The 26,480-nt window shown below is 51.2% G+C and overlaps 1 protein-coding gene across 1 annotated transcript in view; it reads left to right on the top strand.

Moving 5' to 3' along the window:
• Positions 1-10,546, top strand: part of CDK18 (cyclin dependent kinase 18) — a 45,895-nt gene extending 35,349 nt beyond the window's left edge. The window contains exons 11-16 of the mRNA XM_058819334.1: positions 665-762; positions 2,089-2,194; positions 2,362-2,404; positions 3,458-3,548; positions 6,381-6,458; positions 10,512-10,546. Of these exons, the coding sequence (XP_058675317.1) occupies positions 665-762; positions 2,089-2,194; positions 2,362-2,404; positions 3,458-3,548; positions 6,381-6,458; positions 10,512-10,546 (451 nt within the window). The remainder of the gene's footprint in view (positions 1-664; positions 763-2,088; positions 2,195-2,361; positions 2,405-3,457; positions 3,549-6,380; positions 6,459-10,511) is intronic.
• Positions 10,547-26,480: the final 15,934 nt, after the last annotated feature.

Raw genomic sequence — 26,480 nt, 5'->3', positions numbered from 1 at the left:
CCCCATCCCCAGGGCTCTCCCAGTGCAGATTTCCCTGTCCCCATGTCCTTGGGGCTCTCCCAGAACAGTTTCCCTGTCCCCATGTCCCCAGGGCTCTCCCAGTGCTCTTCTCCCTGTCCCCAAAGCTCTCCCAGTGCAGTTTTCCCTGTCCCCATGTCCCCATAACTCTCCCAGAACAGTTTCCCTGTCCTTGGGGCTCTCCCAGTGCAGACTTTCCTGTCCCCAGTGCAGATTTCGCTGTCCCCATGTCCCCAGGCTCTCCCAGTGCAGATTTCCCTGTCCCCACGTCACCATAACTCTCCCAGAAGTTTCCATGTCTTTGGGACTCTCCCAGTGCAGATTTCCCTGTCCTCATGTCCCCAGGTTCTCCCAGTGCAGTTTTCCCTGTCCTCATGTCCCCAGGCTCTCCCAGTGCAGATTTCGCTGTCCCCATGTCACCATAACTCTCCCAGAAGTTTCCATGTCTTTGGGACTCTCCCAGTGCAGATTTCCCTGTCCCCATCGCAGTTTCCCCGTCCCCTGGGACTCGGGGTCGCTCCGTGCCATCCCCACCCCGCTGGGAGCGGTTCCTCCTCCCGGAGCCGATCCCACTCCACCCGCGGGGTTTGTCCCCCGTGACCCCGGGGTTTGTCCCCCGTGACCCCGGCTGTCCCCTGCCCTGCAGGGGTGTCGGCTGCATCCACTACGAGATGGTGACGGGCCGGCCGATGTTCCCGGGCTCCACGGTGAAGGAGGAGCTGCACCTCATCTTCCGCCTGCTGGGTGAGCGCCGGGCCCGCTCCCCGCGCGGGGGCACTGCCGGCCCGGGAACGGGAACGGGAGCGGGAACCGCACCGGGAACGGGAACGGGAATGGGAATGGGAACGGGAGCAGGAACCGCACTGGGAACGGGAATGGGAACGGGAACGGGAGCGAGCGCCGAGCGGGGGCACTGCCGGCCCGGGAACGGGAACGGGAGCAGGAATGGGAACCGGAACGGGAACGGGAACCGCACCGGGAACGGGAACGGGAGCGCCGTGCGCTGAGCCCGCTCCCCGCGCGGGGGCACTGCCGGCCCGGGAACGGGAACGGGAACGGGAATGGGAACAGGAATGGGAACGGGAGCAGGAACCGCACTGGGAACGGGAATGGGAACGGGAACGGGAGCGAGCGCCGAGCCCGCTCTCCGCGCGGGGGCACTGCCGGCCCGGGAACGGGAACGGGAATGGGAACGGGAATGGGAGCGGGAACCGCACCGGGAGCGGGAGTGGGAATGGGAGCGGAACGGGAACAGGAATGGGGATGGGGATGGAGATGGGAACGGGAACAGGGATGGGAACGGGAACCGCACCGGGAGCGGGAGCAGAACGGGGTAGGGCGGGGTGGGATGATGGGATAATGGGATGGGATGGGATCCATGGGAAGGAGGGAACAGGGATGAGGTGGACAGGAATGAACTGGGATGGGATGGGATGGGATGGAATGGGATAATAGGATGGGATAATGGGATGGGATAGACAGGAATGAACAGGGATGGGGTGGGAAGAAGGGAACAGGGATAGGATGGGGTGCAGAGGAATGAGCAGGGATGAAGTGGGATGCGGTAGGAAGGAGGGAAAAGGGGTGGGGTGGAATGGGATCAACAGGGATAAGGTGGGATGCAACAGGAAGGAGGGAATAGGGGTGGGATGAGGTGGACAGGAACAAACAGGGATGGGAGGGGGTGGGATGGGAAGAAGAGAACAGGGATGGGGTGGGATGAGGTGGGACGGAGGGAAAAGGAATGGGGTGGAGTGGGATGAGATGGGCAGGAATGGAAAGGGGTGGGATGGGATGGGAAGGGGTGAGATGAAATAGGAATGGGCTGACATGGGCACACATGGCTGGGGTGGGCAGGGGTCAGCTGGCACGGACAGGGGTGGGCAGGGGTCAGCTGGCACGGACAGAAGCTGCCTGCAGCCCCTCCAGGTTGGCACAGGTGTAAGGATGAGCAGCTCCCTGCTGGCACTGCCACCCCCTGGGCACATCAGCGCCCTCTCCGGGGACAGCCCCACACTCCTGGATGTTCCATCCCACCCAGAGCCCATGGAGGTCCCCTGTCCCCCACAGGAACCCCCACAGAGGACACCTGGCCTGGGATAACGTCCAACGAGGAGTTCAAGGCTTACAACTTCAGCCAGTACCGAGCCCAGCCCCTGATCAATCACGCCCCAAGGTACCCCAGGGGCAGGACAGAGAAAACTGGGGGCGTTCGAGGGGTGGAAGGGGCAGCCCAGGCTCCTTTCGAGGCTGCAGTGCCACTCGTGCCTCCTCCCTGTGGTCGTTGCAGCCTCCTGGGTGCAGCCCTGGGGCAGTTTTGGTTTTGTTTCCCCTCTCTCCCAGGCTGGACTCGGAAGGCGTCGACCTGCTGACAAATCTGCTGCTGGTGGGTGCTGGGAAAGGGGAAAAAAGGGGAAAAAAGGGGAAAAAAGGGGAAAGGGGAAAAGGGAAGGGAAGGGGCACCTGGAGCAGGGCAGTGCCACGGGGCGGGCGGGTGGCACTGCTGGGATGGGCAGGGGGGCCCAGAAGTGTGACAGAAATGTGGAGAGGTGTATAAATGTAGGTGTATAAATGCAGAGAGGAAATGTGCGGTGGCAATGTGCAGGGGTGCCCAGATGTGTGAGGCGAATGTAAACAGGTGCCCAGATGTGTGATATAAATTTGCAGGGGTGCCCAGGTGTGTGAGGCGAATGTAAACAGGTGCCCAGATGTGCGATATAAATTTGCAGGGGTGCCCAGATGTGTGAGGTGAATGTACAGGGGTGCCCAGATGTGTGATATAAATTTGCAGGGGTGCCCGGATGTGTGAGGCGAATGTAAACAGGTGCCCAGATGTGTGATATAAATTTGCAGGGGTGCCCAGCTGTGTGAGGCGAATGTAAACAGGTGCCCAGATGTGTGATATAAATTTGCAGGGGTGCCCAGCTGTGTGAGGCGAATGTAAACAGGTGCCCAGATGTGTGATATAAATTTGCAGGGGTGCCCAGCTGTGTGAGGCGAATGTAAACAGGTGCCCAGATGTGCGATATAAATTTGCAGGGGTGCCCAGGTGTGTGAGGCGAATGTAAACAGGTGCCCAGATGTGTGATATAAATTTGCAGGGGTGCCCAGATGTGTGAGGTGAATGTACAGGGGTGCCCAGATCTATGGTGTACATGTACCAAGGTGCCCAGGTGTGTGGTGTAAATGTGCAGGGGTGCCCAGATGTGTGATAATAATGTTGAGAGGTGCCCAGATGTGTGAGTTGAACGTACAAGGGTGCCCAGATGTGTGGTGTGGATGTAGAGAGGTGCCCAGATCGATGGTGTAAAGGTACAGGGGTGCCCAGATGTGTGGTGTGGGTGTAGAGAGGTGCCCAGATGTGTGGTGTGGGTGTAGAGAGGTGCCCAGATGTGCGCCGTGACTGAGTGTTTCTGTTTTTCTCTGGGGCCTTGTGCAGTACAGGGCCAAGGGCCGGATCTCAGCCGAGGCCGCGCTGCAGCACCCCTACTTCAGGAGCCTGGGGGAGCGCGTGCACCTCCTGCCTGACAGTGAGTGCCCCAAAATGGGGAAAAATGGGGAAAAATGGGGAAAAAGGATAAAACAGGGGCTGCAGGCACCTCCTGCCTGACAGTGAGTGCCCCAAAAATGGTTAAAAATGGGTAAAAAGGGTAAAACAGGCGCTGCAGGCACCTCCTGCCTGACAGTGAGACACCCCAAAAATGGGGAAAAATGGGGAAAAATGGGGAAAAATGGGTAAAAAGGGTAAAACAGGGGCTGCAGGCACCTCCTGCCTGACAGTGAGTGCCCCAAAAATGGTTAAAAATGGGTAAAAAGGGTAAAACAGGCGCTGCAGGCACCTCCTGCCTGACAGTGAGACACCCCAAAAATGGGGAAAAATGGGGAAAAATGGGGAAAAATGGGTAAAAAGGGTAAAACAGGCGCTGCAGGCACCTCCTGCCTGACAGTGAGTCACCCCAAAAATGGTTAAAAATGGGTAAAAAGGGTAAAACAGGCGCTGCAGGCACATCCTGCCTGACAGTGAGTACCTCAAAATGGGGAAAAATGGGGAAAAATGGGGAAAAAGGGTAAAACAGGGGCTGCAGGCACCTCCTGCCTGACAGTGAGTGCCCCAAAAATGGGGAAAATGGGGAAAAATGGGGAAAACAGGCTGCAGGCACCTCCTGCCTGACAGTGAGTGCCCCAAAAATGGGGGAAAATGGGTAAAAATGGGGAAAAATGGGGAAAAAGGGTAAAACAGGGGCTGCAGGCACCTCCTGCCTGACAGTGAGTCACCCCAAAAATGGTTAAAAATGGGTAAAACGGGTAAAACAGGCGCTGCAGGCACCTCCTGCCTGACAGTGAGACACCCAAAAATGAGGAAAAATGGGGAAAAATGGGTAAAAAGAGTAAAACAGGGGCTGCAGGCACCTCCTGCCTGACAGTGAGTCACCCCAAAAATGGGGAAAAATGGGGAAAAATGGGGAAAAATGGGGAAAAATGGGTAAAACAGGCGCTGCAGGCACCTCCTGCCTGACAGTGAGTCACCCAAAAATGAGGAAAAATGGGGAAAAATGGGGAAAAATGGGGAAAAATGGGGAAAAAGGGTAAAACAGGGGCTGCAGGCACCTCCTGCCTGACAGTGAGTGCCCCAAAAATGGGGGAAAATGGGGAAAAATGGGGAAAAATGGGTAAAACAGGGGCTGCAGGCACCTCCCTGATCTTTCAGCGGTGCCTCTGCAGCGCAAATAATAATAATAGTAATAATAATAATAATAATAATAATAATAATAATAATAATTATTATTATTATTATTATTATTATTATTATTATTATTATTATTATTATTTTAGCAATTATAAGAACCATAAATACTAATAATGCTAATAATACTACTATTACTATGACTAATAATAATAAAAATAAACACTACTACTAATAGTATTATAATTGAAATAATAAGACCCATAAATACTACTATTAATAGTTAAAATTATTATAATAATAGTAATAATAATACTCATAAATGCTGCTGCTATTAATAATATTATAATAATAAGACCCATAAATAATAATAATGCTAATAATACTATATTATTGCTACTACCACTAATTTAAAAAATAATACACACTAATAATAATAATAATATTATAATTATAATAAGAACCATAAATAACACTACTACTAATAAAATAAAATAAATTTTATAATAATAATAAATACTAATAATAATAGCCACAAATGCTACTAATAATAATAATAATAAAATATAATAATAATAACAATGAATACTAAAAATGCTACTACTAATAATACTAATTAATAATAATAAACACTACTACTAATAACAATATTATAACAAAAATAACAAAAAATACTAATAATAATAATAAAAAATAAAATTAAATATAATTATTATGATGATAATAATAGTAATAATAATAATAGCTGCTACTACTACCAATAACAAATATTATGATAATAATAAGAACCTTAAATACTAATAATGCTAATAATACTTTATTATTACTACTACTAATAATAAGTAATAATAATAAACACTGCTACTAATAATAATATTATAATTATAATAAGAACCATAAATACTACTACTAATAAAAATTAAAATAATAATAGTAATAATAATAATACTCATAAATGCTACTACTATTAATAATATTATAATAAGAACCATAATTACGAATAATGCTAATAATATTAATATTACTACTAATAAATTAATAAAAATAATAAACACTAATATAATAATAATAGTAATAATAATAATAATAATAATAATAATAATAATAATAATAATATAATTAATAAATAATAATAAATAATAAAAACACTAATTCTGCTAATGGTACTACTAATAACAATATCCATGAATGCTGCTGCTGCTACTACTACTACTAATAATAATAATAATTACTAATAATGCTAGCAATAATAATAATAATGGACAGCACTACTACTAATATAAAAACAACAACCATAAATACTACTACTAATAATAATTAAAAATTAATGATAATAATAATAATATAGTAACCACAAATGCTACTTCTACTGCAACAATAAAAATAAAAATAAAAATAAAATAAAAATAAAATTTAAATTTAAAAAATTAAAAATAAAATTTAAAAAATTAAAATTAAAATAAATAAAATTAAAATTAAAATTAAAAATAAAATTTAAAATAAAATTAAAAATAAAAATAAAAATAAAAATAAAATTAAAAATAAAATAAAAAATAAAATAAAAATAAAAATAAAAGTAATTTGTGTGGGATGGGACGGGCTGGGCAGTGCCAGCAGCTGCCCGTGGCAGTGCCCGCTGTGCCAGCTCTGACCGTGTGTCTGTGCCCTCCCTGCCCAGCTGCCTCCATCTTCTCCCTGAAGGAGATCCAGCTGCAGAAGGACCCCGGGCACCGCGGCTCGGCCTTCCAGCACTCGGGTATGGCTGGGCATGGCATGGGCATGGCATGGGCAGGGCATGGGCAGGGCATGGGCAGGGCATGGGCAGAGCATGGGCAGGGCATGGGCATGGCATGGGCATGGGATGGGCAGGGCATGGGCATGGCATGGGCAGGGGATGGGCATGGCATGGGCAGGGCATGGGCAGGGCATGGGCAGGGGATGGGCAGGGGATGGGCAGGGCATGGGCATGGCATGGGCATGGGATGGGCAGGGCATGGGCATGGCATGGGCAGGGGATGGGCATGGCATGGGCAGGGCATGGGCAGGGCATGGGCAGGGCATGGGCATGGCATGGGCATGGGATGGGCAGGGCATGGGCAGGGCATGGGCAGGGGATGGGCAGGGGATGGGCATGGCATGGGCAGGGCATGGGCAGGGGATGGGCATGGCATGGGCAGGGCATGGGCAGGGGATGGGCAGGGCATGGGCAGGGCATGGGCAGGGCATGGGCAGGGGATGGGCAGGGCATGGGCAGGGCATGGGCAGGGGATGGGCAGGGCATGGGCAGGGCATGGGCAGGGCATGGGCAGGGGATGGGCAGGGGATGGGCAGGGCATGGGCAGGGGATGGGCATGGCATGGGCAGGGCATGGGCATGGCATGGGCAGGGCATGGGCATGGCATGGGCAGGGCATGGGCAGGGCATGGGCAGGGGATGGGCAGGGCATGGGCATGGGATGGGCAGGGCATGGGCAGGGGATGGGCAGGGCATGGGCAGGGGATGGGCATGGCATGGGCAGGGGATGGGCATGGGATGGGCATGGCATGGGCAGGGCATGGGCAGGGCATAGGCAGGGGATGGGCATGGCATGGGCAGGGCATGGGCAGGGGATGGGCAGGGCATGGGCAGGGCATGGGCAGGGCATGGGCATGGCATGGGCAGGGCATGGGCAGGGGATGGGCAGGGCATGGGCAGGGCATGGGCAGGGGATGGGCATGGCATGGGCAGGGCATGGGCAGGGGATGGGCAGGGCATGGGCAGGGCATGGGCAGGGCATGGGCAGGGGATGGGCAGGGGATGGGCATGGCATGGGCAGGGGATGGGCAGGGCATGGGCAGGGCATGGGCAGGGGATGGGCAGGGCATGGGCAGGGCATGGGCAGGGGATGGGCAGGGGATGGGCATGGCATGGGCAGGGGATGGGCATGGCATGGGCAGGGGATGGGCAGGGCATGGGCAGGGCATGGGCAGGGGATGGGCAGGGCATGGGCAGGGGATGGGCAGGGCATGGGCAGGGCATGGGCAGGGCATGGGCAGGGGATGGGCATGGGATGGGCAGGGCATGGGCAGGGCATGGGCAGGGCATGGGCATGGCATGGGCATGGGATGGGCAGGGCATGGGCATGGCATGGGCAGGGCATGGGCAGGGGATGGGCATGGCATGGGCAGGGCATGGGCAGGGGATGGGCAGGGCATGGGCAGGGCATGGGCAGGGCATGGGCAGGGGATGGGCAGGGGATGGGCAGGGCATGGGCAGGGGATGGGCAGGGGATGGGCATGGCATGGGCAGGGCATGGGCATGGCATGGGCAGGGCATGGGCATGGCATGGGCATGGGATGGGCAGGGCATGGGCAGGGGATGGGCATGGCATGGGCAGGGGATGGGCATGGCATGGGCAGGGGATGGGCATGGCATGGGCAGGGCATGGGCAGGGCATAGGCAGGGGATGGGCATGGCATGGGCAGGGCATGGGCAGGGGATGGGCATGGCATGGGCAGGGCATGGGCAGGGGATGGGCATGGCATGGGCAGGGCATGGGCAGGGGATGGGCAGGGCATGGGCAGGGCATGGGCAGGGGATGGGCAGGGGATGGGCATGGCATGGGCAGGGGATGGGCAGGGCATGGGCAGGGCATGGGCAGGGGATGGGCAGGGGATGGGCATGGCATGGGCAGGGGATGGGCAGGGGATGGGCAGGGCATGGGCAGGGCATGGGCAGGGCATGGGCAGGGGATGGGCAGGGCATGGGCAGGGCATGGGCAGGGCATGGGCAGGGGATGGGCATGGGATGGGCAGGGGATGGGCAGGGCATGGGCAGGGGATGGGCAGGGCATGGGCAGGGCATGGGCAGGGGATGGGCATGGCATGGGCAGGGCATGGGCAGGGGATGGGCATGGCATGGGCAGGGGATGGGCAGGGGATGGGCAGGGGATGGGCATGGCATGGGCAGGGGATGGGCATGGCATGGGCAGGGGATGGGCAGGGCATGGGCAGGGCATGGGCAGGGGATGGGCAGGGGATGGGCATGGCATGGGCAGGGGATGGGCAGGGGATGGGCAGGGCATGGGCAGGGCATGGGCAGGGGATGGGCAGGGGATGGGCAGGGCATGGGCAGGGCATGGGCAGGGGATGGGCATGGGATGGGCAGGGGATGGGCAGGGCATGGGCACGGCATGGGCAGGGGATGGGCAGGGCATGGGCAGGGCATGGGCAGGGGATGGGCAGGGGATGGGCAGGGGATGGGCATGGCATGGGCAGGGCATGGGCAGGGCATGGGCAGGGCATGGGCAGGGGATGGGCAGGGCATGGGCAGGGCATGGGCAGGGCATGGGCAGGGGATGGGCAGGGGATGGGCAGGGCATGGGCAGGGGATGGGCAGGGGATGGGCAGGGCATGGGCAGGGGATGGGCATGGCATGGGCAGGGGATGGGCAGGGGATGGGCATGGGATGGGCAGGGGATGGGCATGGCATGGGCAGGGGATGGGCAGGGGATGGGCAGGGGATGGGCAGGGCATGGGCAGGGCATGGGCAGGGGATGGGCATGGCATGGGCAGGGGATGGGCATGGGCAGGGCTGGCACCTCCGCCCGCTGCTGTCAGGCTGGGGCAGCAAATTCCCAACCCCGCTCCTTGTCACCTCACCCATCCACCAACCACCCCTGGTGGCACATCTGGGCATCCTGGGGCACGCACAGCTGGCAATGCCCACGCTCAGAATCCCCTCCCCAGCACCCCCTGATCCCCTCTCTGTGTCCCCCCTCTGTGTCCCTGCCCAAAAATCACCCCTGGGCATCTTTGCTGGCACATCTGGGCATCCTGGGGCACAGCTGGCAATGCCCGGGCTGGGAATGCCCTCCCCGGAGTGGGGATTTGTGGGGTTTTGTGGTTCAGGATGGGGATTGGGGGGTTTGGGGGGCTCAGGGTGGGAGTTTGGGGGCTCAGGGTGGGGATTTGTGGGGTTTGGGGGCTCAGGGTGGGAGTTTGGGGGTTTTGAGTGGGGATTTGTGGGGTTTGGGGGGCTCAGGGTGGGGTTTGGGGGGCTCAGGATGGGGATTTGTGGGGTTTGGGGGGCTCAGGGTGGGGATTTGTGGGGTTTGGAGGGCTCAGGATGGGGATTTGTGGGGTTTTGTGGTTCAGGATGGGGATTTGGGGGGTTTGGGGGGCTCAGGGTGAGGATTTGGGGGCTCAGGGTGGGGATTTGTGGGGTTTGGAGGCTCAGGGTGGGATTTTGAGGGTTTTGAGTGGGGATTTGTGGGGTTTGGGGGGCTCAGGGTGGGGATTTGTGGGATTTGGGGGCTCAGGGTGGGAGTTTGGGGGTTTTGAGTGGGGATTTGTGGGATTTGTGGGCCTCAGGGTGGGGTTTGGGGGGCTCAGGGTGGGGATTTGGGGGGTTTGGGAGCTCAGGGTGGGGATTTGTGGGATTTGTGGGCCTCAGGGTGGGGATTTGGGGGCTCAGGGTGGGGATTTGTGGGGTTTGTGGGGTTTGGGGGCTCAGAGTGGAGATTTGTGGGGTTTTGGGGGCTCAGGATGGGGATTTGTGGGGTTTGGGGGGCCCAGGGTGGGGATTTGTGGGGTTTGGGGGGCTCAGGATGGGGATTTGGGGGCTCAGGGTGGGGATTTGTGGGGTTTGCCTCAGGCAGAAGTTACTGGAAATGCACCTTAGCTCGGACAAGCTGCCCTGCACCCCCTGATTTTTCGGGGAGACCACATTAGGACTGCTGGGCACGGCCTGGCCTGGCACTGGGAGCACCTGGGGCACACCTGGGCACACCTGGGCACACCTGAGCCCCCCGTCCGTGTGCCCTCCCCAGCCCGCGGCAAGAACAGGAGGCAGAGCATCTTCTGAACTGGGATTTGGCGTCGCCCCGGCTGCCGTGGTGGAGACAGAAACGCTGGGAAAGGAGCGGCTCCAACCCTGCCCTGGGCACAATTCCCGGCTCCAGCAGGACCCCAAAACCCCCGGGAGCAGCTCCCAAACCCCCAAAACCCCAGGAGCAGCTCCCAAACCCCCAAAACCCGAGGGAGCAGCTTCCAAATCCTCGGGAGCAGCTCCCAAACCCCCAAAACCCCCGGGAGCAGCTCCCAAACCCCCAAAACCCCGGGAGCAGCTCCCAAACCCCCAAAACCCCCGGGAGCAGCTCCCAAACCCCCAAAACCCCCGGGAGCAGCTCCCAAACCCCCAAAACCCCCGGGAGCAGCTCCCAAACCCTCAGGAGCAGCTCCCAAACCCCCAAAACCCCCAGGAGCAGCTCCCAAACCCCCAAAACCCTCGGGAGCAGCTCCCAAACCCTCAGGAGCAGCTCCCAAACCCCCAAAACCCCGGGAGCAGCTCCCAAACCCCCCGGGAGCAGCTCCCAAACCCCCAAAACCCTCGGGAGCAGCTCCCAAACCCTCAGGAGCAGCTCCCAAACCCCCAAAACCCTCGGGAGCAGCTCCCAAACCCTCAGGAGCAGCTCCCAAACCCCCAAAACCCCCGGGAGCAGCTCCCAAATCCTCGGGAGCAGCTCCCAAACCCCCCTGCACGCACCTGGGGCATTGTCCCCCCCTTTGTTTGGGGGTGTCCCCACTGAGAGCAGCCCCAGGGAGGAGATGCCAACGCCTGCCATGACCTGGGAGGGGTTTGGGGTGGCGATTTGTGGGGTTTGGGGGGATCAGAGTGGGGATTTATGGGATTTGAGGGGCTCAAAGTGGGGATTTGGGGGCTCTGGGTAAGGATTTGGGAGCTCAGAGTGGGGATTTGTGGGGTTTGGGGACTCAGAATGAGGATTTGCGAGATTTGGAGGCTCAGGATGGGGATTTTTGGCGTTTGGGGGGCTCAGAGTGCGGATTTGTGAGGTTTGAGGGGTCAGAGTTGGGATTAGGAGGCTCAGAGTGGGGGTTTGAGGGGTTTGGGGGCTCAGGGTTGGGATTTGTGGGGTTTGGGTACTCAGGGTGAGGATTTGTGGGGTTTTCAGGCTCAAGATGGGGATTGGTGAGGTTTGGGGGGCTCAAAGTGGGGATTTATGGGGTTTGAGGGGCTCAGAGAGGGGATTTGTGGAATTTGTTCCTGCTCCCAGACTGGGATGTCCCTGCTCCCAAACTGGGATATCCTTGTTCCCAAACTGGGATATCCTTGTTCCCAAACTGGGATAACTCTGCTCTCAAACTGGGATATCCCTGCTCCCAAACTGGGATGTTCCTGCTCCCAAACTGGGACGTTCCTGTGCCCAAACTGGAATATCCTTGTTCCCAAACTGGGATAACTCTGCTCCCAAACTGGGATATCCTTGTTCCCAAACTGGGATATCCTTGTTCCCAAACTGGGATATCCTTGTGCCCAAACTGGGATGTTCCTGCTCCCAAATTGGGATGTTCCTGTGCCCAAACTGGGATGTTCCCGCTCCCAAATTGGGATAACTCTGCTCTCAAACTGGGATATCCTTGTTCCCAAACTGGGATGTTCCTGCTCCCAAACTGGGACCAGGACTGGCACCTGGGACTGGCACCCAGGGCTGGGACTGGCACCCGGGACTGGGACTGGCACTTTGCTCCAGCTCTCGGTGGGGCTGTTCCCTCCTGGAGCAGGGAGTGATTCCTGCAGCCATCCTTGGGAAAAGCTCCATGGGAAGGAAAATTATCCTGGAGCTTCCCCCGGGGCTGGCAGTGCCCGGAGCCCCCGGTGCCAGCCCAGCCCAGTCTGCAGCCTCCGCATTGTCTGAGCTTTGCCCAGCCCTGCTCTGTTCCCTTCCCGGGGTTTCCAGCCCCGATTGTTCCCTAATTGATTCCAGGGCACGGGGAAGAGCAGGAACAGCCCCAGACCCCAGTGACGCGTTTGGGGCCGCGGCTTCCTGGTGCCTCCTGGTGCCCTCTTTTCCTGATTCCTTCTTTTCCTGGTTCCCTCTTTTTCTGGGTTCTCCTGGTTCCCTTTTTTCCTGGTCCCTCCTGGTTTCTTTTTTTCCTGGTCCCTCCTGATTCCTTCTTTTCCTGGTTCCTTTTTTTTCCTGATCTCTCTTGCTTGAGTCCCTTTTTTCCTGGTCCTTCCTGATTCCCTCTTTTCCTGATCTCTCCTGATTCCTTCTTTTCCTGGTTCCCTCTTTTCATGGTTCCCTTTTTTCCTGATCTCTCTTGCTTGATTCCTTTTTTTTTCCTGGTCCTTCCTGATTCCTTCTTTTCCTGGTTCCCTCTTTTCCTGGTTCCTTTTTTTTCCTGATCTCTCTTGCTTGATTCCTTTTTTTCCTGGTCCCTCCTGGTTCCTTCTTTTCCTGGTTCCCTTTTTTCCTGATCTCTCTTGCTTGATTCCTTTTTTTCCTGGTCCTTCCTGATTCCCTCTTTTCCTGGTCTTTCCTGATTCCTTATTTTCCTGGCCTCTCTTGGTTCCCTGTTTTCCTGCTTCCCTCTTTTTCTCATTCCCTCTTTTCCTGGTTCCCTTTTTTCCTGGTCCCTTCTGGTTCTTTCTCTTCTTGGTCCCTCCTGATTCCATTTTCCTGGTCCCTCCCGATTCTCTCTTTTTCTGGTTCCCTCTTTTCCTGGTCACTTCTGGTTCCTTCTTTTCCTGGCTCCCTTTTTTCCTGATGTCTCCTGATTTCCTTTTTTCCTGGTCTCTCCTGGTTCTTCCTTTTCCTGGTTCCCTCTTTTCCTGGGTTCTCCTGGTTCCATTTTTTCCAGGTCTCTCTTGGTCTCCTCTTTTCCTGGTCCCTCCTGATTCCCTCTTTTCCTGGTCTTTCCTGATTCCCTGTTTTTCTTGTCCCTCCTAGTTCCCTTTTTTCCTGGTCCCTCCTGATTCCCCTTTTTCCTGACCTCTCTTGGTTTCCTCTTTTCCTGGTCCCTCCTGATTTCCTCTTTTTCTGGTTCCCTCTTTTCCTGATCTCTCCTGATTCCCTTTTTTTCCTGGTCTCTCTTGGTTCCTTCTTTTCCTGGTGCGTCCTGATTCCCTCTTTTCCTGGTTCCATTTTTTCCTAGTCCCTCCCGCTTCCTTCTTTTTCTGGCTCCCTCTTTTCCTGGTCCTTCCTAGATCCATTTTTTCCTGGTCTCTCTTGATTCCCTTTTTTCAAGGTCTCTCCTGGTTCTTTCTTTTCCTGGTCCCTCCTGGTTCCCTCTTTTCCTGGTCCCTCTTTTTCTGTGTTCTCCTGGTTCCATTTTTTCCCAGGTCTCTCCTGATTCCTTCTTTTCCTGGTCTCTCTTGGTTCCTTCTTTTCCTGGTCTTTGCTGATTCCCTCTTTTCCTGATCTCTCCTGACTCCTTCTTTTCCTGGTCCCTCCTGGTTCCCTTTTTCCCCAGTTCTCTCTTTTCCTGGTCCTTCCTGGTTCATTCTTTTCCTGATCTCTCTTGGTTCCCTCTTCTCCCGATTCCTTTTTTCCTGGTCCCTCCTGTTTTCCTTGTCCTTCCTGATTCCTTCTTTTCCTGATTTCCTATTTTCCTGGTCTCTCCTGGTTCCTTCTTTTTCCGGTTCCATTCTTTCCTGGTCCTTCCTGCTTCCCTCTTTTCCTGGTCTTTTCCTGGTTCCATTTTTCCCTGGTCCCTCTCGATTCCCTTTTTTTTCTCGTTCCCTTTTTCCTGGTCCCTCCTGACTCCTTCTTTTCCTGATCTCTCCTGGTTCCCTTCTTTCCTGATCCTTCTTGATTCCCTCTTTTCCCAATTCCTTTTTTCCCCCCTGGTGTCTCCTGGTTCCTTCTTTTTTCGGTTCCATTTTTTCCTGGTCCTTCCTGCTTCCCTCTTTTCCTGGTCTTTCCTGGATTCCATTTTTCCCTGGTCCCTCTCGATTCCCTTTTTTTTCCTGGTTCCCTTTTTCCTGACTCCTTCTTTTCCTGATCTCTCCTGGTTCCCTTCTTTCCTGATCCTTCTTGATTCCCTCTTTTCCCAATTCCTTTTTTCCCCCCTGGTCTCTCCTGGTTCCTTCTTTTTCCGGTTCCATTCTTTCCTGGTCCCTCCTGTTTTCCTTGTCCTTCCTGATTCCTTCTTTTCCTGATTTCCTATTTTCCTGGTCTCTCCTGGTTCCTTCTTTTTCCGGTTCCATTCTTTCCTGGTCCCTCCTGGTTTTCCTGCAGCTCTCCCAGTGCCACCTTCCCTCCCACAAAGGAATTTCCCTCCTTGGCACCAGAGCTGCCCTTCCCAGTGTTCCTGCCAGGACCTGGACAAGGACTCGGCTCCGTCAGTGCCTGGCTGAGGAATTCTGCTGTTCCCAGAGCCTGGAGCGGGGCAGGAACCCTCCCTGGGCCTCCCTGCCCTGTCTCTGCTCCGTTTTCCTGCTCACTTTTCCCATTCCCACCATCCAAACAGCGAAATTCCTTTGGGTTTTGGAGATTCAGGACAAAATAATGCAATTTTTTTTTGTTTTTTTTTTCTTCTTCCTTACACAAAAGATGGGGGGCGGGGGAAATGGAATTAAAGGGCATTTTCCTCAAGGTTTTCCAACCCTGGGATTGAGAATGAATTTCCAAGGGCACTGAGCCACCCCACACCCCCAGGGGGAGAAATTCACATCCAGATCCAAAAATTCCTGCTGAAGATCAAGGCAAACTGCCGGGAGAATCCCATGGAACCAGGACAGCATTCCCAGGATTGGGAAAACCCTGCTGGATCCTGTTTGTCCTTGCACAATCTTTCCCTTTTTCCCTTTAATTCCCTCAAATTTGGGTTTGGGTTAAGGTTTCCACCTTGTGAGAGAATTCCCAATATTTGGCAACTCCCAAAACCTGGGGAAAACGGGAATTTCTTCCCTCCTAAACTCTTTTTTCCTTTCTTTAGAATCCCAGCTTTTCCAAGGAATTTTTGTGAGATTTTTTTGGAGGATTTTTTGCCCTCTGGAATCAACGCCCAGAACCCCCCAAGTTTACAGAATTCCAGAGAATTCCAGAGGGTTCCAATCCCCCTTTTGCTGATCAGCTCCCAATTCCAGATAACCCCATTTATCCCATGGATATCTGATTCCCATTTGGAGTGTAAATATTTGGTGCCACTCTCTGATCTCCACAGCTGAAAAAAAAAAAAAAAAAAAACAAAACAGACCAGGGATTAAATCCTGGAATTAAATCCCTTTTTTCCAACCCTGGCATAAAATTCCAGCCCTTTTAGGCTGGGTTGAGGAGGAGATTAAATCCTGGAATTAAATCCCTTTTTTTCCAACCCTGGCATAAAATTCCAGCCCTTTTAGGCTGGGTTGAGGAGGAGATTTAATCCTGGAATTAAATCCCTTTTTTTCCAACCCTGGCATAAAATTCCAGCCCTTTTAGGCTGGGTTTAGGAGGAGATTTAATCCTGGAATTAAATCCCTTTTTTCCAACCCTGGCATAAAATTCCAGCCCTTTTAGGCTGGGTTGAGGAGGAGATTTAATCCTGGAATTAAATCCCTTTTTTTCCAACCCTGGCATAAAATTCCAGCCCTTTTAGGCTGGGTTTAGGAGGAGATTTAATCCTGGAATGAAATCCTGGAATTAAATCCCTCTTTACCACCTTTGGGATAAAATTCCAGCCCTTTTAGGCTGGGTTGAGGAGGAGATTTAATCCTGGAATTAAATCCCTTTTTTTCCAACCCTGGCATAAAATTCCAGCCCCATCCATTTAAAAAACCCCATCCCTGGGCAGGATTTCCCAGGTTTTTTGGAATTTTCATGAAAATGTTGGGAATTTCTGTGGTTTTCCAGCATTTTTTCCTCCCTCATTTCATGGATTCTGCCATCCACCACATCCAGGAGCAGGGGCAGGCAAAAGGAAATTGTTGCTTTGTCTCGCGCTGGGTTTTCTTGGAATTTTTTCCCTTTTTTTTATTACCAGGAAAAAAAAGATTTTTGGCTGTGCCCTCAGGAAATTTGGATTCCTGGTATTCTTTTGTCTGACCAGCTGGTGGAATGGGTGAAGGAATAGAATTAAATCAGGGTTTGGGACAAAAACAACAAAAAAACAGCTCTTGGAGGCAGAGCTGTGCATTCCCACACGGATCCTCCTTTCCTGGCCCAGCACTTCCACGTGGAAAATCCAAACAACAAAATTCCTTTGGGTTTGGGAGATTCAGGACAAAATAAATGCATTTTTTCCCTTTTTCTTCACACAAAAGATGAAAAAAAAAGCGGAATTAAGGAGCGTTTTCTCAAGGTTTTCCAATGGTTTTGTTTGGGTTTTTCTGCAGCTGTGCTGCACATCTGGGCACTCGGTGCAAAATTGGATTTGGGGTTTGGATGTCCCTCCAAAATCAGATTTTGGAGCCATGTCTGAGCATAAATAATAAAAATTCCACATTTCCTCATTGCCTTGCTCCATCCTCAGCTCATCCTCCAGCAGGAAAAATCGATGGAAGGGGCCGGGGTGGATCCCACGCTGTGAATTTCTCTGGGGTGATTTTTTGGCAGAAAACTGAGAATAAATGTATTTAACTAGTGCTGTACAAACAAAAGACTTGTTTTAAAATAAATGATTTTAAGGATTTATTCCGAAAGAAGTAATGATTTTATATATATATATAGAGAGAGAGAGAAAGTTTTTCTGGAATAAATGGAAAGGTACAAAAAAAATTAATAATAATAATATTAATAATAAAGGATTTTATCCATCTATCAGTGTCTGGACTATATTTTATAAGAATATTTCAAATTTTCTATTTCACAAAAATAGAATAGAAAAACATTTCTATTTTTAATTTTTCAGATGAAAAAGATTCTGATTTTCTTTTTTCTATTTATATATTATATATTATATATTATATATTATATATTATATATTATATATTATATATTATATATTATATATTATATATTATATATTATATATTATATATTATATATTATATACTATATATCATATATCATATTTTTATTTATATATATTTATATATTTCTCTTTTTTTAATTTATAAGGTTTCTATTTTTTTTTCCCCAGATTATTTTGTGCTTCTTTTTTTTCTCCTTACACAGAAAGAAAAAAAAAAAAGGAATTAAAGAGCATTTTCCCAAGTTTTTCCAATGTTTTATTTGGGTTTTCCCATCTGATCTGTTGGACTGTGAGTTCTCCAAAGTAAGATTTATGGAATATGGGATGGGTTTTTATGGGATATCTTTTGTATGGGATTTTTCCTCTTTTTTTAAAATTCTGATAGGAGAAGGATCTGGGGTTTTTTAGGGTTGAAGGAAGGTGGGAAGTGCCAGGGAAATCAGCTTTTCCTGCAGCTCCAGCCCCTTTTCCTGCTGGAATTTTGAGCAAAAAAATAAATTTTATTTACAGGGATCCTCATGGCAGGAATGATGGATCTGACTCCATGATCTCAGAAGGTTATATTATATTTTATTATATTATATAACATCATATTATATTACATTATATTATATTATATTATATTATATTATATTACATTACATTACATTACATTACATTACATTATATTATATTATATTATATTATATTATATTATATTATATTACATTATATTATATTACGTTATATTATATTATGTTATATTATATTATATTATATTATATTATATTATATTATATCATATCATATCATATCATATATCATATATCATATTATATTAATTGTAGTATATTTATTATATTTATTTTATTATATTTATTATATTACATTGCATTACGTTAGATTACATTACATTACATTATATGCTATACTAGAACTATACTAAAGAATACAGAAAAGATACTTACAGAAGGCTAAAACATAATAATGAAATAATGAAAAGATAATAATGCAAAAATGAAAACATAATAATGAAATAATGAAAATATAATAATGAAATAATGAAAAAATAATAATGAAATAATGAAAATATAATAATGTAAACTCATTACTCTTTCCAGAGTCTGACAGAGCTTGACACTGATTGGCCAAAGAGCCAAAATAATTAATATAAAACTAATTAAACAATCACCTGTGGGTAAACACATTCCAAAGCAGCAAAACACAGCGGAAGCAAATCAGGTAATTCTTGTTTTCATTTTCCCCCGAGGTTTCTCAGCTTCCCAGGAGACAGCTCCCGTGCAGAGGGATTTTTACAGAAATGCGAACGCCACACGAAGGGAGCTGGGCAGGGAAACGTCCCCGGTGTCCTTTGCCGGGATCCCGGAGCCCTGAATCAACATTGGCACAACCCCGTGGGCAAACACAGCCAAAGCTGCCAGGCCCTGCCCGGGCCTGAGGAAGGAACCAGGGACAAATTATTCAGGGAAAAAATTTTCCCTTTCCCCACAAATCCAGCTGCTGAAATCCCCCGGGATTTGGGGTACCCAGCCCTGGAATATCCTTTTGGGATGTTCCTGTTGAGGAGAGAGCCCTCAGCACTGCAGGGAGGTGGGGAGAGCCAGGCTGGGCTCTGGGGGTTCAGCTGAGGGGTCTTTGGGGGATTTGTGGGGTCTTTGAGGGCTCTGCAGGGTCTTTGGGGGATTTGTGGGGTCTTTTAGAGGATCTGGGGGGTCTTTGGGGGATTTGTGGGGTCTTTGAGGGCTCTGCGGGGTCTTTGTGGGATTATCTGTGGATCTTTGGGAGCTCTGTGGGGTCTTTTAGAGGATCTGTGGGGTCTTTAAGGGTTCTGTGGGGTCTTTCAGGCTTCTGTGGGGTCTTTGAGGGAGCTGTGGGGTCTTTGGGGGCATCATCTGTGGGATCTTTGAGGGCTCTGTGGAGTTTTTGGGGAATCATTTGTGGGGTTTTTGGGAGATCATCTGTGGGGTCTTTAAGGGTTCTGTGGGGTCTTTGAGGGCTCTGTGGGGTCTTTGAGGGACCTGTGGAGTCTTTGGGGGCATCATCTGTGGGATTTTTGGGGGCTCTGTGGAGTTTTTGGGGGATGGTTTGTGGGGTTTTTGGGAGATCATCTGTGGGGTCTTTGAGGGCTCTGTGGGGTCTTTATGGGATTATCCGTGGATCTTTGGGAGCTCTGTGGGGTCTTTTAGAGGATCTGTGGGGCCTTTGAGAGATTTGTGGAGTCTTTGGGGGCATCATCTGTGGGGTCTTTAAGGGTTCTGTGGGGTCTTTGAGGGACCTGTGGGGTCTTTGAGGGATTTGTGGGGTCTTTGGGGACATCATCTGTGGGGTCTTTGAGGGCTCTGCGGGGTCTTTGGGGGATTATCCGTGGATCTTTGGGAGTTCTGTGGGGTCTTTTAGAGGATCTGTGGGATCTTTGAGGGATCTGTGGGGTCTTTGGGGGATCATCTGTGGGGTCTTTAAGGGTTCTGTGGGGTCTTTGAGGGACCTGTGGGGTCTTTGGGGACATCATCTGTGGGGTCTTTGAGGGTCTGTGGGGTCTTTGTGGGATTATCCATGGATCTTTGGGAGCTCTGTGGGGTCTTTTAGAGGATCTGTGGGGTCTCTGGGGGATTTGTGGGATCTTTGAGGGATCTGTGGAGTCTTTGGGGGATCATCTGTGGGGTCTTTGGGGGCTCTGTTGGGTCTTTGTGAGATTATCTGTGAGGTCTTTGGGGGATCATCTTTGGGGTCTTTCAGGGACCTGTGGGGTCTTTGGGGGCTCTGTGGAGTTTTTGGGGGATCCGTTTGTGGGGTTTTTGGGAGATCATCTGTGGGGTCTTTGGGAGATCTTTTTAGGGGATCTGTGGGCTCTCGTTGCTTTAGGACATGAAATAAATCCACGTGGACACTGGAATCTCCAAGGTAAAAAAGAAAAAAGGTTTAATTTCTGACTCCAACATTTAGGATGGATTTACATCATTATTTTCAAGTAAAGTGATCCTGGATTGGGGGGTGGCAGTGCCACCTCTCCAATGGCACTGGACAAACCAACAGCCCATCAAATTTCTCCCCCTCCACAAAAGAATGCCAAGCAATCAGTTATTTACAGAAAGCGCATGAGAAAGCTCGTTACAGGAACGTAAACATCAGAAGGCTTAGAAAAACTTTAAAAATAATAAATAAAATAAATAAAAAATAAACGTGGCACGGATTTGGGGCAGGGGTGAGGAAGCGCCGGGGCGGCAGCTGCAGGGCAGAGGGTGTGGGAGCAATTCCAGCTGGATGGGAGGGCGGGGATGAGGAGGCAGCGCTTCCTCCTGCAGACGGGTGTGACGAGCTCTGCCACAGCTTTCAGGCTGGGCTTTGACCTAGAACGGGAGCTCCCCAAACCAGCCCGGCCGGGAGCTCTGACCCCGAAAAGCACGAGGTGAACAAACACTCCCTGCCCCGTGTCTGCTTTGCTGAGCATCCTTCCTGCAGCCAGCCCCTCACAGGTGCGGTTCTGTGCCCTCAGGAATTCCTCAAGCTGCTTCAGTGCTTCAGAGTTATTTTCTTATCAGCTCAGGTGGTGCTGGGCTGTGACCGTGCTCACAGGGGTCCAGGATGAGGGAAGAGACGAGGATCTGACTCCATGTTTCAGAAGGCTGATTTATTATTCTATGATATATATTGCATTAAAACTACACTAAAAGAATGGAAGAAAGGATCTCATCAGAAGGCTGGCTAAGAATAGAATAGAATGGAATGATAACAAAGGTTTGTGGCTCGGGCTCTGTGTCCAAGCCAGCTGACTGTGATTGGCCATTAATTAGAAACAACCAATCACAGATGCACCTGTTGCATCCCACAGCAGCAGATAATCAATGTTTACATTTTGTTCCTGAGGCCTCTCGGAAGAAAAAATCCTAAGGAAAGGATTTTTTAGAAAATATCATATATACAGTAGAGTATATAGTACAGGACATCCCTGGAGCCACTGCCACCACTGTCCCCTGTGACCGTGTTCACAGGGGTCCAGGATGAGGGAAGAGACGAGGATCTGACTCCATGTTTCAGAAGGCTGATTCATTATTTTATTATATATATTTTTATGATATATAAATATTTATATATTTATGATATATAGTATATTAAAACTATACTAAAAGAATAGAAGAAAGGATTTCATCAGAAGGCTGGCTAAGAATAGAAAAAGAAGGAATGATAACAAAAGCTTGTGGCTCGGACAGAGAGCCAGAGCCAGCTGACTGTGATTGGCCATTAATTAGAAACAACCACATGATCAAATCCCAGATGCACCTGTTGCATTCCACAGCAGCAGATAACCATTGTTTACATTTTGTTCCTGAGGCCTCGCAGCTTCTCAGGAGGAAAAATCCCAAGGGAAGGATTTTCCATAAAAGATGTCTGCGACACTGGGATTTTTGTTTGGTCCCATCTCCAAATGCACACGGAGCTCCTGGGCCCATCACACGTGGCCGCTGGGGTAACTCTGGGGGTTTCAGGGGTCTCTCAGCCCCACTTTGCCCTAAATGGGGACAGGGAGAACTCCCCCAACCTCTGACTCCAAGGCCTTGGCCAAGCTGCCAACCCAAACACTGGGGAAGGCCTTGGAGGAGCTCCAGGTCTCTGCTGTCCTGTGGGGCCTCAGGTGGTTCCACCCCAAGGAAACCCTTAGAAAATTTATTTTTAGGGCTGGATTTCCCCACTGTGCTGAGCCTGGGCTGAGAGAGGTGATCGCAACAGCACAACAAATCAGGGCCGGAGCTCTGCAGTCACTTCAAGCAGGACCCAGCACTGTAAAAAAATAGCTCCTCTGGTCGAAAAGAATAATTTATATGCCTAAAAAAATCCTTTCTGCGCCAGGAATGTGCGAAAGCAAAGGAAGGAGTTTCCCAAAGGCCACCGGGACCCTCTGGAGCACGGCGTGGCTGCAGCCCTGCCCTCCCTCCATTCACGGCTTCACCCTGCAGCAAGCGCAGAGCTGGGGGTGTTTCAATTCAGCGCAAGCCCAGCAGCGATTCCAGTTTGGAAAGCAGCCTGGAAGTGCCTCCTCGTGGAGCTAATTCGGGGCCCGCATCTCCTGTGGCTCGCATTTTGATGAGCTCCCTCCGGGGAGGGGAGCTGCATTTCTGTGGAGCCAGCAGGGATCTGGGAGTTCTTGTGCTGACTAAACCCACCCACGCCTCGGGGCTTATTTGCAAGCAGATCCTGCAGGGGTTGTGGCAGCCCTGGTGGAAGGGCCTGGCGTTCCTGGGAGATGGCACTGAGATGGCACTGTGATATTCCTGGGAGGTGGCACTGTGATATTCCAGGGAGATGGTATTGTGATATTCCTCGGACATGGCACTGTGATATTCCCGGGACATGGCACTGATATTCCAGGGAGATGGTATTGTGATATTCCTGGGAGGTGGCACTGTGATATTCCCAGGATTGGCAGTCTGGTATTCCAGGGAGATGGTATTGTGATATTCCTGGGAGATGGCACTGTGATATTCCCGGGACATGGCACTGTGATATTCCCGGGACATGGCACTGATATTCCTGGGAGATGGTATTGTGATATTCCAGGGAGATGGCGCTGATATTCCAGGGAGATGGTATTGTGATATTCCTGGGAGGTGGCACTGTGATATTCCCGGGACATGGCACTGATATTCCTGGGAGATGATATTGTGATATTCCAGGGAGATGGTATTGTGATATTCCCGGGACATGGCACTGATATTCCTGGGAGATGGTATTGTGATATTCCTCAGACATGGCACTCTGGTTTTCCCAGGAGCTGGCACTGATATTTCCAGGAGTGGCACTCTGGTATTCCTGGGAGGTGGCACTGTGATATTCCTGGGAGGTGGCACTGATATTCCAGGGAGATGGCACCGTGATATTCCTGGGAGCTGGCACTCTGATATTCCTGGGAGGTGGCACTGTGATATTCCCGGGAGCTGGCACTGATATTCCTGGGAAATTGCACCTTAATATTCCTGGGAGCTGGCACTCTGATATTCCTGAGACCTGGCACAGTGATATTCCTGGGAGCTGGCACTCTGGTATTCCCAGGAGCTGGCACTCTGATATTGCCAGGAGTGGCACTGTGATATTCCCAGGAGCTGGCACTGTGATATTCCTGGGAGATTGCACTGATATTCCCAGGATTGGCACTCTGGTATTCCTGGGAAATGGCACCTTAATATTCCTGGGAAATGACACTCTAATCACCCTAATATTCCCAGGAGCTGGCACTGATATTCCCAGGAGATGGCACTGATATTCCTGGGAAATTGCACCTTAATATTCCTGGGAGCTGGCACTGATATTCCTGGGAGATGGCACCGTGATATTCCTGGGAGATGGCACTCTGATATTCCCAGGATTGGCACTCTGATATTCCCAGGAGCTGGCACCTTAATATTCCTGGGATCTGGCACTCTGGTATTCTTGGGAGCTGCCACTCTGGTATTCCCATGAGCTGGCACTGTGGTACTCCCAGGAAAGGCACTCTGTAATTCCTGGGAGATGGCACTTGATATTGCCAGGAGTGGCACTCTGATATTGCCAGGAGTGGCACTGGGATATTCCCAGGAGCTGGCACTCTGATATTGCCAGGAGTGGCACTGTGATATTCCAGGGAGATGGCACTCTGATATTGCCAGGAGTGGCACTGGGATATTCCAGGGAGATGGCACTGTGATATTCCAGGGAGATGGCACTCTGATATTCCCAGGAGTGGCACTCTGATATTCCCAGGAGCTGGCACTGTGATATTTCTGGGAGATGGCACTGATATTCCCAGGAGCTGGCACTGTGATATTTCTGGGAGATGACACTGATATTCCCAGGAGTGGCGCTCTGACATTCCCAGGATCACCCAGGTCACTGGTGTGGCTCTGGGTAGGGGCTGGGTTGACATTTGTATTTGTCACCTCTGGATGCCACCTTTGTGTCTGGGGTGGCACAGAGAAGCTGCAGAGCTGGGGAGGGCACGGCTGGGCCATTCCAGGGTAGGAATTCAAGCCCTGGGGAGCTGATGCCGTGAGCAGCGAGCTCAGGTGTCCCTGGGTCGCCCTTATCTCCAGATAAAGATCAGGAATGTGGCCCAGGGGAAGCTTTGTCAGTCGCTCCTTTGGGGCAGAGCCCCTGGAGTGTGGGAGATGAGGATCAGCTCCTCCATCAGCGCAGGGAGGTGGATGGGGAAAGGGAGCTGGGCGATTGCAGAATCCTGGAATTGTTCAGGTTGGAAAAGGCCTCTGGAGGTCACCCAGCCAGGGTCACCTGGAGCAGGCGACACAGGAGCACACCCAGGTGGGTGCTCCGGTGCTCCTGGCTGCCTTCCCCAGCAGTTTTTGATGGAAAATTTTGTAATCCAAATCATTTTGGTGGCAAGGCTTCGTTATCCAAACCCTTTAGGTGGAAAGGCTTTGTTATCCCAATCCTTCTGGTGGAAAGGCTTTGTTATCCCAATCTTTTTGGTGGAAAGATTTGGTTACCCCCTTTTCCCTTTAGGTGGAAAGGCTTTGTTATCCCAATCCTTCTGGTGGAAATCTTTTGTTATCCCAATCTTTTTGGTGGAAAGATTTTGTTACCCCCTTTTTCCTTTTGGTGGAAAGGCTTTGTTATCCCAATACTTTGGGTGGGAAGGCTTTGTTATCCCAACCCTTTGGCTTTGTTATCCCAATACTTTTGGTGGAAAGGTTTTGTATCCCAATCCTTTGGGTGAAAAGGCTCTGTTACCCCAACCCTTTTGGTGGAAAGGCTTTTTTATCCCAATCCTTTTGTTATCTCAAACCCGTTTGGTGGAAAGCTTTTGTTACCCCAACCCTTTTGGTGCAAAGGCTTTTTTATCCCAACCTTTTGTTATCTCAAACCTTTGGCTTTGTTATCCCAATCTTTTTGGTAGAAAGGCTTTTTTATCCCAACTCTTTTTCCCTTCTGCCAGGGGAAGGGAAGCAGAGGCTGCTGCAGCAGCGCGGCCTCAAACCGAGTTTTTGCCCGGCAGGGAGAGCCCCAGGCTGCGGCTCAGCGTCCCCATCCGGGCTGGTTCGGGAGGTGTCGGATGCCCTAAGGATAAAACCCCATTTCCGCCGTGCCGCGTTGAGTCACGCCCTGTCCCTGAGCCTCATTCCTGCCTGGCCCTGGCTGTCCCCATCGGTCACGCAGCACAAGGACACCGCTGCCGGCCCTCGGGGCGCTCTTTGATTGTTTAATGGCCTCAGGTGCCCGGCAGCCGCAGGAACCTCGAGTTTGGGGCGTTTTGGGGGGTTTGGGGCGCGGTTATCGCCGTCCCTCGCTGCCGCGATGCCTTTGTGCCCTGGTGGTTGCGGCTCCCCGCGCTCTGTGGGCAGCTCGGCGCGGAAGAACAAGGGCTGGCATGAAATTTGGGGTTGGCTAAAGATTAAGCCGTGGCCAGGTGGGAATGAGCACCTGCGGCCCCGGAGCCGCATTCCAGAGGCGCGGGGTCACAGGATGGGCGAGTCCCCGAGCGTGCCCGGCCACCTGCAGCCAGCGCTCCGCCACGGCCCGGCTCCAGCGGCGCTGCTCTGCCTGGAAAGAGCGTTCTAAAAATTGCCAGCCTTCCCCAGCTAAAGTAGGTGAAATATTTATAAACCCATCCTCTAGAGAAGAACCTTTTGCGTAAGCATCCAACCGCTCCGGCTTCAAAACCCGCGCCCTCCCCCGGCCCCAAGGCGCCTTGTGCTGCTTTACCCAGCGACGGGGCAACTTTAATTGCGTTTGTCTGGCACCGTGGCACCTTGTCAGAAAAAATAAAAAAAAGGGGGGTTTCGGGATTTCTGGATTTCGGAATTTCCTGCTCCGTTGTGCTCTGTTCCAGCGGGAGTAGCCGGTGTGGCTGTGCTTTAACGCTGGGGTGGGGGCGAGCAGAGGGGTCGCCCCATTTTGGGAGGAGGAGGATGAGGATGGTGATTATGATGATGAGGAGGGGGAGGGAAGCAAAGCGCTGCTTCCAGCGCCCGAGGGATGCGCGGAGTCCGGCGGGGCGGCTCCGGGGGCGGCGGGGATGGGGATGAGGATGGGGAGGGAGGCCCCGCTCCGCCCGGCCCCGGAGGCGGAGCCAGCGCCCGGCGCGGCGGGATCGGGAGCAGCCACATCCCGCAAGG

This window comes from Ammospiza caudacuta, chromosome 24 (assembly GCF_027887145.1).
Source record: "Ammospiza caudacuta isolate bAmmCau1 chromosome 24, bAmmCau1.pri, whole genome shotgun sequence".
Classification (NCBI taxonomy): domain Eukaryota; kingdom Metazoa; phylum Chordata; class Aves; order Passeriformes; family Passerellidae; genus Ammospiza; species Ammospiza caudacuta.
This window is presented reverse-complemented; position numbering and strand designations above follow the sequence as displayed.